Source organism: Lontra canadensis, unplaced genomic scaffold (genome assembly GCF_010015895.1).
Source record: "Lontra canadensis isolate GAN:19392208 unplaced genomic scaffold, GSC_riverotter_1.0 scaffold167, whole genome shotgun sequence".
Lineage (NCBI taxonomy): Eukaryota > Metazoa > Chordata > Mammalia > Carnivora > Mustelidae > Lontra > Lontra canadensis.
Window position 1 is genome coordinate 610,090 of NW_022631161.1, and position 11,160 is coordinate 621,249.

General features: G+C 40.7%; 1 protein-coding gene across 2 annotated transcripts in view; it reads right to left on the reverse strand.

The window, feature by feature from the left end:
- The window catches only part of DTWD2 (DTW domain containing 2), a 100,489-nt gene extending 89,924 nt beyond the window's left edge, over positions 1 to 10,565 (reverse strand). For both annotated transcript variants that reach the window (XM_032845609.1, XM_032845608.1), the window contains exon 1: positions 10,243 to 10,565. In XM_032845609.1, the coding sequence (XP_032701500.1) occupies positions 10,243 to 10,475 (233 nt within the window). In that variant the 5' untranslated portion in view covers positions 10,476 to 10,565. The remainder of the gene's footprint in view (positions 1 to 10,242) is intronic.
- Positions 10,566 to 11,160: the final 595 nt, after the last annotated feature.

Consider the following 11,160-nt stretch of genomic DNA (forward strand, 5'->3'; position numbering starts at 1 on the left):
CAGAGCACAACCTCAGGCTCAATCTCAGGACCCTGAGACCATGACCTGAGCTGAAATCAAGAGTTGGACTCTCTGACTGAACCACCCTGGCACCCCCTAAGGAGGAAGAATTTGTTGTTAATTGCACACTTTTAAGTTACAAGCACTATGCTAAATACCTTCATTCAATCTCAAAAACCTGTCAAAGATTCGTAGTATTATTGTTCTAATTTACAGGTGGTGAAAGCAAGGCTTAGAAAGGTTAAGTAGCTTTCTTAAGAAAACAGAGTTCTAATTCCAAAATGCATACTCTTCAAGCAATCCGTTTTTGTGGATCCCATATAAGCATTTAATGATTAATGAAGTTATACTACATAATTTGACCTAGCTTCCCTAGCCCCAGAAGGCCTAGCACTAGCATTAAGACACTTGGTGATAAACAAATAAACCTAAGAGTCTGAAAGAGATGACCAAGAAGCAAAAGGTAAAAACCAAAACATTTTTTTAAATTCTCCAGTCCAAAATGTCTACAGTAATTAAGGATATATGGTTAGACACAAGGAGCAGGAAAAGGCCAAGCCACAAGAAGCTAGTAGAACCATGGAGAAACAGACTTAAGTCAAAAGAACAAACAATTCAAACTTTAAAGACAGGCAAGACAGTATCTGAGCTGGACCCTGAAACAGAGTAGCATCTCAGATAGCAGGCATGAGGGAAGAACATTTAATACAAAGGGAATAACAGAACAAAGGCATAAAGCAGAACATAAAAAGCACCTGTTTTAAGGGGACTAGTTCCAGGTAGCTGGAGAAGAGGGTATGGGATGGGTATAGTGGAGGAAGAGATACACCAGGCTTTGGAAACCACACTGGAGCCGGGACTCCGTTCTCTACCTGAAATACGAGCATGGAAGGTCTCCAGGAAAGGAATATCAGGAGCACACCCAGATGTCAGAAATCGCATGACCTCTGTTGAAAAGAAGTTAGAAAACAATTTGGAAATTCCTCAGAATGGTAAACAGAGAACTACCATATGACCCAGAAATTCCACTCTTAGGAATATATACCCCCCAAAATTAAAAACAGTAACTAGAACAGATACTGGTGTAGCAATGTTCATAGCGGTACTATTCACAAGTGTCCATCAACAAGTGAGTGGGTAATAGAGAAGCAAAGAAAATGAGTAATGGATAAACAAAAGTGATATACACATACAATTCAGCCATAGAAAGGGAAGAAATTTTAATAGGCTACAATATGGATGGAACTTGAAAACATTATTCTAAGTAAAATGTTAGAAACAGAAGGATAAATATTGTATGTTCTATGAAGGATCTGAAATAAGCAAATAAGCAAAGTCATAAAAATAGAGATTAGAAGAGAGGTTACCAGGAGCTGGGCAGTGGGGGATGGGAGATGGGAAGTGGTTATTTAGTGGGTATACAGTTAATGCCAAAGATGATGAAAGAGTCTGGTGTCTAGATAGCAGTGATGGTTACACAACATTTTGAATATATGTCATGACTCTGAGTTATACAGTTAAAAACCATTAAAATTTTAAATATTATGTCTATATTAGCACAAGTATTTTTTTAAAAAAGGAAAGAAAGAAAGACAGCCTGCCAAGTAACATGTCTACATAGGCAACAAGTCAGATATTCCTTATCCACAGGATAATCCCTCTTAACCTTTGCAAAGTCCTGAGACTCATTCTCTATCTTTTTATTTTTCTCCCCTGAGTAACACTAGAAGACTTGTTACTTCACTGATGCCTTTTTCCCCACAGCCTTCCCATGAGGCTTCCAGTAGAGAAAACCAGAAGACAAGTAAACAAACAAAAAACTCAACAGGGGAAAACAAAATAAATTCCTATCAGTAACATCTTCAAATTTGTCTTTGTGACTGAAAAATGAGGACTTCCCGACAGAAGTAAGAAGCTGAACTTAGCCAGGTAAAGGATTCAAGAAATAAAAGCTCGACCTTAAAAAAGACAGGAATTAAAAAGCCCTCATCCCAGAATAACTAACAATAGCCAAGAAAAAGGGAAAAGAACAGAATCTATGGATTCGAAACCCAAAAAGAAACACCTCCCTGGAAGTATTTTTATATGTAGCAGGAAAACAACAGTAGTCATACAATCCTTTATTATGTGGTATAGTAACAGAAGTATGAAAGCTAACGCAGTCTGCCTCTCACTAGTCCCCCCACCTTCAGAGTCTATAAAAAAGGAATAACTATTTAAATCACAAAGTTGTCTGTCGTGTATTAAATAAAAATGCACACGTAAAAGCACTTTGTAACCTGTGGGCCCTTTTTAAATAATACCAAATTTTAGAGACTATTTCTGAATATTTCCTCTCTCTATATAAGCATGAACAGAACAATGAATTATTAATTTTGGGCAAATGTACTTTAAAAATTAATGTGCTTTGATGTTCTTTGAAGAAAACTTCTATCCATCAGAGGGTAATGATATAATTCTTATTTTTCTTTCTTGGGGAAAATAAATCAAACATTTAGAAAGCTCTAATGTGCTTTTTTAAAATTGGTCACTCCTCTTTGGAGACTTAATTAAGATTAAGAAAAAAAATTCCCTCTTGACATATATCATTTTTGTTCAACTTTGAACACAAGATTAGCCAGCACAGTAATTTGTAAATCAGTTAGCTTTCCACTTTTATTACAAATGAACGACTTCAAAGAATAAACATATTTTCTATACCAACAGGAAAGAACAAATTAACTTAATACTTTTCTCTTGGGAACATGATACTTTTGATACAAACAAAGAATTAAATTTTCAAATTATCTACATTTTTACTCTAAAGATCATCATGAAGAATCTAGTTGATTTTAAATTTACCAAAGTAGTCTGTTTTCTAAACCTAAGGGTTGATACCAATTCAACATTTTTAATATATTCTACTTTTTTAAAGATTTTATTTTAGAGAGAGAAAGCATGAGATGGGAGAGGTCAGAGGGAGAAACATACTCCTCACTGAGCAGGGAGCCCAATGTGGGACTTGGTCCTGGGACCCCAAGATCATGACCTGAGCCGAAGGAAGTTTGTTAACCAACAGAGCCACGCAGGCGCCCTTAATATATTCTAAACTAACTGCCTTGGGAATCACCATTTTCACTTGTACCTACCATACTTGTAGGCTGATTTACCCTGCTGTTTAAGCAGACCAGCCATAATGCTGTACATGAGACCTAGAATGAAAAAGCAATGGAGCTAGGAGCTGTGGTGCCCTGAACAGATCACACCCAACCCAACGTCATGATCAGTGCTCAGATCAACCAGCTACTGCTCCAAAAGGTGGTCCCTGAGCTGCTAGGTCTTCCTATCCTGACAAAAGCCAGAAATCTGCATTTTTTTTAAATAAAACATCTGGACTTTTACCTGTTAGAACTAATTTAAAAACACAAAATACTAGTTCAAAACAAACATCTGTTGGCTGCCGATGTGTGGCTCTTGCATTCTTCTTAAACACCCGTAGTTTCCCACCTTCCCTCTCTCCTGATTTTTATCCCCACCAGTTGTTTCTCTAAAATATGCAAACCTAAAGAATAAAGAAAGGTTAAGCCATGGAACAAAGGAACTAGATGTTGTTAAAAGATAGAAACCTGGAACACTTCAAATTTTCTAAGAGACTAGATCTTAAATCTTCTCACCAGAAAAAAAGATAGAATAATTACGCATCCCAAGCTGCCAGTGTTAATTGTACTACATTTTCTAAATGTATTAAATCCACACATTGTATAGCTTAAACCTACATAATGTTATATGTAAATTACATCTCTCTCTCTCTCTCTCTTTTTTTTTTTTTTTTTTAAGAAAAGGAGCTAGAGGGAGCCTGGGTGGCTCAGTGGGTTAAGCCGCTGCCTTCGGCTCAGGTCATGATCTCAGGGTCCTGGGATCAAGTCCCGCATCGGGCTTTCTGCTCAGCAGGGAGCCTGCTTCCCTCTCTCTCTCTCTCTCTCTCTGCCTGCCTCTACATCTACTTGTGATCTCTCTCTGTCAAATAAATAAATAAAATCTTTAAAAAAAAAAAAAAAAGAAAAAAAAAGAAAAGGAGCTAGAGAATACTAAAGCTGGGGCATCTTGTTACTAAGCTTGAAGTAAACATACTTCAGCTTTGAAAATATGGAAATCAGGAAACCTGGCTAACTCGGTCAGTACGGCATGGGACTCCCAATCTCAAGGTTGCGAAGTTCAAGCCCCACGTTGCATGTGGAGCCTACTTTAAAAATTAATTAACTAATTAAAAGTAGGAAAATCGGAGCTCCTTTTGCAGCCTGGATGGCCCCACTTCCACTAGTGACCTACTCTGCCATCAAAATCATAAGGCTTCTTCAGCAAACACAGAGCCAGGTCAAGTGCCTGCTGAGCTCAGGAGCCAGGTGGACTGGAGCTAGAGACCAAACTCGGCTACTTACTTGCTACCTCTACCTCCTCATCTTTTATTTTCTTGTTTTAATGAAGTATAATTAACATACAGTGTTATACTGGTTTCAGGTGTGCAACATAATGATCCAACAGTTCTATACATGACTCTGTGCTCACTACCGTTAAATGTAATCACCACCTGTCACCATGCAACATTACCATAATATTACTGACTGTATTTTCTATGCTGTACTTTTCAACCCTATGACTTACTTATTTTACAACTGGAAGTTTGTACTTCTTAATCCCCTTCACCTATTTCACCCATCCCACACCACCAGCAACTGCCAGTTTGTTCTCCATAATCGAGAGTATGTTTTTTGGTTTGTCTTTTTGTCCACTAGTTTTGTTTCTTAAATATCACATATAAGTGACATCATGTGGTATTTGTCTGATTTATTTCACTTCACATTATATCCTTTAGGTCCATGCACACAGTTGCAAATGGCAAGATCTCACACTTTTTTTGGTCAAATAATACTCTATTATATATATATATATATATATATATATATATATATATATAAACACATCCTCTGTCCATTTATCTACAGATAGACCCTTGAATTGTTTCCATAACTTGACTATTGGAAATAATGTTGCAATAGACACAGGGGTGCTTATATATTTTCAGATTAGTGTTTTCATTTCCTTTGGGTAAAAATCCAGTAGTGGAATTACTGGATCACATGATATTTCTATTTTTAATTTTTTGAGGCACTTCCATACTGTTTTCCACAGCGCCTACATCAATTTACATGCCTACCAGCAGTGTACAAGTGTTCCTTTTCTCCATATCCTCACCCTACTTGCTATTTCTTGACTTTTTGATTCTAGCCCTTCTGAAGGCTGTAAAGTGATATCTTATTGTGGTTTTTTATTTGTATTTCCCTGATGATGAGTGTTTGATCATCTTTTCATGTGTGTGTTGGCCATTTGTAAGTCTTGTGTGAAAAATATCTATTTAGGTCCTCTGCCCATTTTAATATAATTATTTGTTTTTTGGGTGTTGCATTGCCACATTGTTTAATACCTAACAATATAGGGGCACCTGGCTGGCTCAGTCAGAGGAGTGTGTAACTCTTGATCTCAGGGTCATGAGTTCAAGTCTCACATGAGGTGCAGAGATTAGATAAATAAATAAAAAACTTAAAAAAATATTTTTAAATAAAAAATAAAATAAAGCTAACACTGTAACTCTAGAATTGTTGTTTGGAGAAATAAATAAAATCTTGCAGACAAAATACCTAGGCCTGGTAGGTAACCTGCACATGGTCAGTGCTTAATAAATGTGTGCTAAATATACTGGTGTGGTTAATAATCCTTACAATTTTGTACTTTGGGGGGAAGAAAGCATTGAAGAGAAAAAAATTCTATCTCAGAGCTTATCTGTGTCAGTCTGTGTACATGCCCCTGCTGCTGTTCCCTCCCTCAATTAAAAAATACTGCATGTTTTGACATTATTCCATTATTCTAAGGACCAGTGATTTCTCAGTGGTTTCTGACTCACCCTCAGGCTCATGGCAGCATCTCTAGAAGATATGAGAATATAATTAAGATCCTAGCATCTTTACCAGAATGAGGTTCCAAGTCTTCCCAGTCAAGACTTTTAACATTGTATCACCAATCATCTGCAATTTTTAATAAAACAGAATATAAATTATTACAGCTAAAAGTTACCTAGTGAAGTCACACTTATGGCAACCACCCAAATAAAAAAATATTCCAGTGCTTGGTGTGTTGGATCCAAGTACATTAGGCTGAATTCCTCCTCTACAGCTCTCTCCTCTCCCTCCTTTCCACCACATTCTCCAAACACACTCCTCTCTCTACCCTGTGCCTCTGTACATCCTGTTCTCTCAACAGAACACACTGCTAATGAAATAGGTATACATTAATAACAACAAATCAGTTTGGGATCTTTTAAAAAATATCCTGTTCATGTTTATGAGAGCTTGTATTTCCAACTAGTAAGAGTCTGTTCTGAAGTTAACCTGAGTTTGTACTGCCTAAATAAAACCAATTTTTGGAACTCACTAGGCTATGACAATTATAGTAGTATGTTTAGAGAAACGAATATGGTTTTAAGTAAATGGCCAAATAATTATAACTTGCTGATCACTCAACTCAATGAATGCATTTTTGTTTTAATAACTATTAGGGCGCCTGGGTGGCTCAGTGGGTTGAGCCTCTGCCTTGGCTCAGGTCATGATCTCAGGGTCGTGAGATCGAGCCCCGCATCGGGCTCTCTGCTTGGCGGGGAGCCTGCTTCCTCCTCTCTCTCTCTGCCTTCCTGTCTGCCTACTTGTGATCTCTGTCAAATAAAGAAATAAAAATCTTAAAAAAAAATTTAATGTATAACTATTACAAGCCTAAATGTAGATATTCACCCACGGAACTAGTAAAACTCCAAAAGCTTAATGAAATAGAATATAAAGATGTATCAACTAGCTTATATATTACTAATAACACCTAAATACTCTCCATATTTCTAGAACTGTAATATAACCTATTAGAATAAATAAAATGCATACTATGCCAAGGGTGAGAACAGCTTTAAAGGTACAAAATTTCACTAGAAAATGCAAAGTGCAGGGGCGCCTGGGTGGCTCAGTGGGTTAAAGCCTCTGCCTTCAGCTCAGGTCACGATCCCAGAGTCCTGGGATCGAGCCCCACATTGGGCTCTCTGCTCAGCTGGGATCCTGCTCCCCCCCTCACCCGCCTGCCTCTCTGCCCACTTGTGATCTCTGTCTTTCAAATAAATAAATAAATAATCTTTAAAAAAAAAAAAAAGAAAATGCAAAGTGCAGAAACCCTGGAATGAATCATAATCCTAAAATATTAACTAAATATAATTGAAAACAAGCTAAAATCCAAGTCATTTTTATTTTTAGAAAGCAGATTAGATTAGGGTGTAAAGAGGGATAAAAAGACAGAGCAAAGAGAATTTTTATGGCAGTGAAAGTACTCCATGATATACTATAATAGTGGAGATATATATTATTATAAAGTAATCCAAAAGCAAAACATATACAACACCAAGAGTAAACCCCTAATGTAAAACTGTGGACACCGAATTATGATGATGTTCATCTAATATAGCAAATGTACTACTCTGGCAGGGGATGCTGATAAGCGGGGGAAGCAGGTGGGGGCAGAGGATACAGAGGAGGTCTCCTCTCCTTCCACTCAATTTTGCCATGAATCTAAGACTTCTCTAAAAAATAAAGTCTATTAAGTGGAGGGGGGAGCAGATCAGAAAAACTACAAATCGTTGCTAAATGTAGTAGACTCATTTTCTTTAAAAAAAAAAACAAAACTGTATAGAGCATTTATAATTAGCCGGTCTGAATCAACTAGAAACTACATGACAAAGCTAGCACGATAATTCAGCCTTGGATTTATCAGCACCCTATTGAGACCTCTTTGCAGCATTGTTAAGTGTTATCTCCTAACACCTCTAGGGAGTGTGTTTAAATAAAATGTACTCACACACCCCTTCTGTTCATATATGCAGTCCCTTACAGACACAAATTACTTATCCTCCTCAAAAGTCTAAACGGAGTGTCTACTCTCAATAGGACATTTGGGAGATATAAAAAGATTCTTACACTCAAGATCCCTTCCTCTGAGATCTTACAATCCAATCCTGGGAAAAGATCAAAACGTCCAAGGAAGGATACTCCAAGTAGTCAAGTGGTAAACACACGAAACCAGGCTGTCCGTCTTTTCCTTCACAGAATGCCTTTCTCCTGACTGGATCCTTCTCATCTTTCAAATCTCAGTATAAATGCTACCACCTCAGAAATATTTCCGGACACCATCCTGTGATTTTCTGTCACAACGTCCCACTCCTTTGCTTCACTGCTGGTTTGTTGTTCGTTTTCCATTCTGTAATTGCATATTTGGTTGCTGGTTTATAATCTGCAGCCAGTAACAGACTGAATATCCCAGGCAGGCGCACACTCCACTGCATTACCAAGAATTTGCAAAGCATTCAATAAACACTGGTTAAATGAATGCACAGGTCTGGGGCTCGGGACAAAGGGCTGGGCTAGAAGTACTGGGGTAGAGATGATAATTTACCCATGAAAACTGGTAAGATCGCCTGTCGAAAATGTGTGGGGTTCTAAGAGAAGAGAATCTAGAATCAAGAACTGAGGAAGCCCAAACATTCAGAGTTTGAGTAGAACAGGCAAAGACTAGGACAGACTAGTCAGATAAACCACCAGGAAGCCGGAGATACACAGTGTTCCAAGAACTTAGTATTCCCCTGCTTGTGTTCTCTTACTCTCTTGGTCAGATAAGTAAAATCTTCTAAAAAGGGTGGGGGGGGGGCGGGGGGGGGGCTGGGGTTGTTTAAACCTCTGCCTTTGGCTCAGGTCATGATCCCAGGGCCCTAGGATTGAACACCTTGTTGGGCTCCCTGCTCAGCAGGGAGTCTGCTTCTCCCTTTCTGCCTCTCCCAGTTTGTGCTCTCGCTCGCTCACATTCTCTCTCAAATAAACAAAATAAACAAATCTTATAACAAATAAATAAACAAAATCAAATCAAATAAACAAAATCTTAAAAAAATCTTAAAAAAAAAAAGAATACATTTTTTAAAAAAGAAGTCAGTATTCAGGGGCACCTGGGTGACTCAGTGGGTTAAGCCTCTGCCTTCAGCTCAGGTCATGATCCCAGGATCCTGGGATCAAGCCCCACATAGGGCTCTCTGCTCAGCAGGGAGCCTGCCTCCCCCTCTCTCTCTGCCTCTCTCTCTGCCTACTTGTGATCTCTCTGTCAAATAAATAAATAAAATCTTTTTTAAAAAAAGTCAGTATTCAAATGCAGAATGCCGCCAAGAGGTCTAGTGAAAAGTGAACAGAAAAGGATCCACTGGGTTTCATTGCAGGGAGGTTACTGGTGACTCTCAAGACAGCCCTGTCAGAGGAGTGTGGGATGGGATGACAAACAGCAGAACTATGCCCAGATGAGGAAGCAGAGTCACTATCTAAGGGTTAAAACTGTGGAAGGCAACAGAAAGATGGGTGATAGATGGAGACATTCAGTAACTCCTGAACACCCACAAGGTAAAGAGAACAGTTTATCTAAACAGTATGAGATGCAAACAGCCAGGGAAAACAATCCTCCACATCCTGAAGTACCCCAGCACCATGAGGTCATCCTGAAAGTCACTGCAACAACTGGGCATACTGCGAGCATTCAGTGTTAGCTGTGGTTGCCTGTTTAACAGACTGTCTCTTCACCAGACTCTAAGTGCCCCCGTGAGGTCAGAGACCTTGTGTTTGATCCATGCCTGCGTTCCCAGCACCATACAGATGTCTGGCACAATGTAGGTGCTCAATAAATCCAAACGAAGTCAGAATTCAAAAGGCAATCGTAACAGAAATAATACTGGTTATCTCTGTTCTCTAATTACTTTTACTTTTTTTTTTTTTAAACTTTACGATGACAACGTCACTTGGGCATAATAGTATTCGTTACTTTAAGTATTATTGTCATTAAACCTGGCTTCCCCTTTCAGACTCAAGATTCCTGACAGCGAACGCGTGCCTGCTCATCCCGCGACACGCTCGGGGTCTCGCAGGAAGTCAGGCTAAATACTCATGAACCTGGATCAACGGCATCTTACTAAAGGGCTGTGACAGCAATTTCCACAGAGTAATCCCAAGGTCACCAGCCAACCCAAGGTCCACGACCCTAGAGGCAGCTTTCCCCTCGGCGGAGCCGGCGCCTTCTCGGCAGGGGGCGCTGCAGCCTCCTCCGAAGGCGGCCCCGGCCTTAGTCCCCGCCCCCCAGTTCCGCGGTCACCTGCAGCGGCGGCACTCGGGCCTCCGCTCGGCGGGCTCCACCGGCAGCTCCCACAGTGCGTCGGCAAAGGCGCTGTCAGCGAAGGCGCCGTCCGCCTCCGCGTCCAGGGAAGCCTCCGCCGGCGCTGTGTCGCCCTCCCGCCGCTCCTCGTCTTTAGGCGTCCGAGACCTTGAGGGCCCCGACGACCGCGCGACGGGGTCCCCGGGTGTTCGCGCCTCTTTTTGCGGCTCCATGGCCGGCGCCCAGGTCCTGCTGTCACATTGAGCCCTCGCTGCCGCAGGGGGGCGCCACACGCTGGAGAAACCGCCTCGCGCCGCGCGGCGTCACGCACGCAGGCCACGTACGGGGGGGCGGGTCCCCGAAGCCCAGGCTCGAGGTCCCGCCCCGCTGCGGAATTGGGACGAGCCTATTGGTCGGTGCTCGGTGGGCCATTACATCTGGGAACCAGGAAGGGAAGTGTGGGTGGTCCCGGGGAGCAGATGCCAATAGGTAAGCTTCTCAGGGACAGAAAATAGAAAGCCCCTCAGCGGACCTCTCAGGAGCAAACCCGAATGCGCCGCCCTTAATGTCTCCCCTTTAAAAGTGAAAGTTAAATGGAATTCTGCATTTTCCACCTTAGGACTGCACTTTTGAGAATTAAACTGGTTCCGTGCATACCACAGTTGGAGCAGCGATGCGGTTGATCGCTAAAGGCCAGTAAAGGAGAGCCTGTACGGACTGACAGCTGGATTCGCAGCTGGTCCGTTTCATGCAGACTCTTCTCTGGACAGGCAGGTAGATCAGTCCTGTGTCTTTTATATCTTGGCATTCCTCCTCGCCATCAAGCATAGATTTTACACTAGACACCAATTTTTTTTTTAATTGTATTTTCTCAGTGTTCCAAATGTTTCTTAAATGCGGTTTTTAAGTTATCTGAGG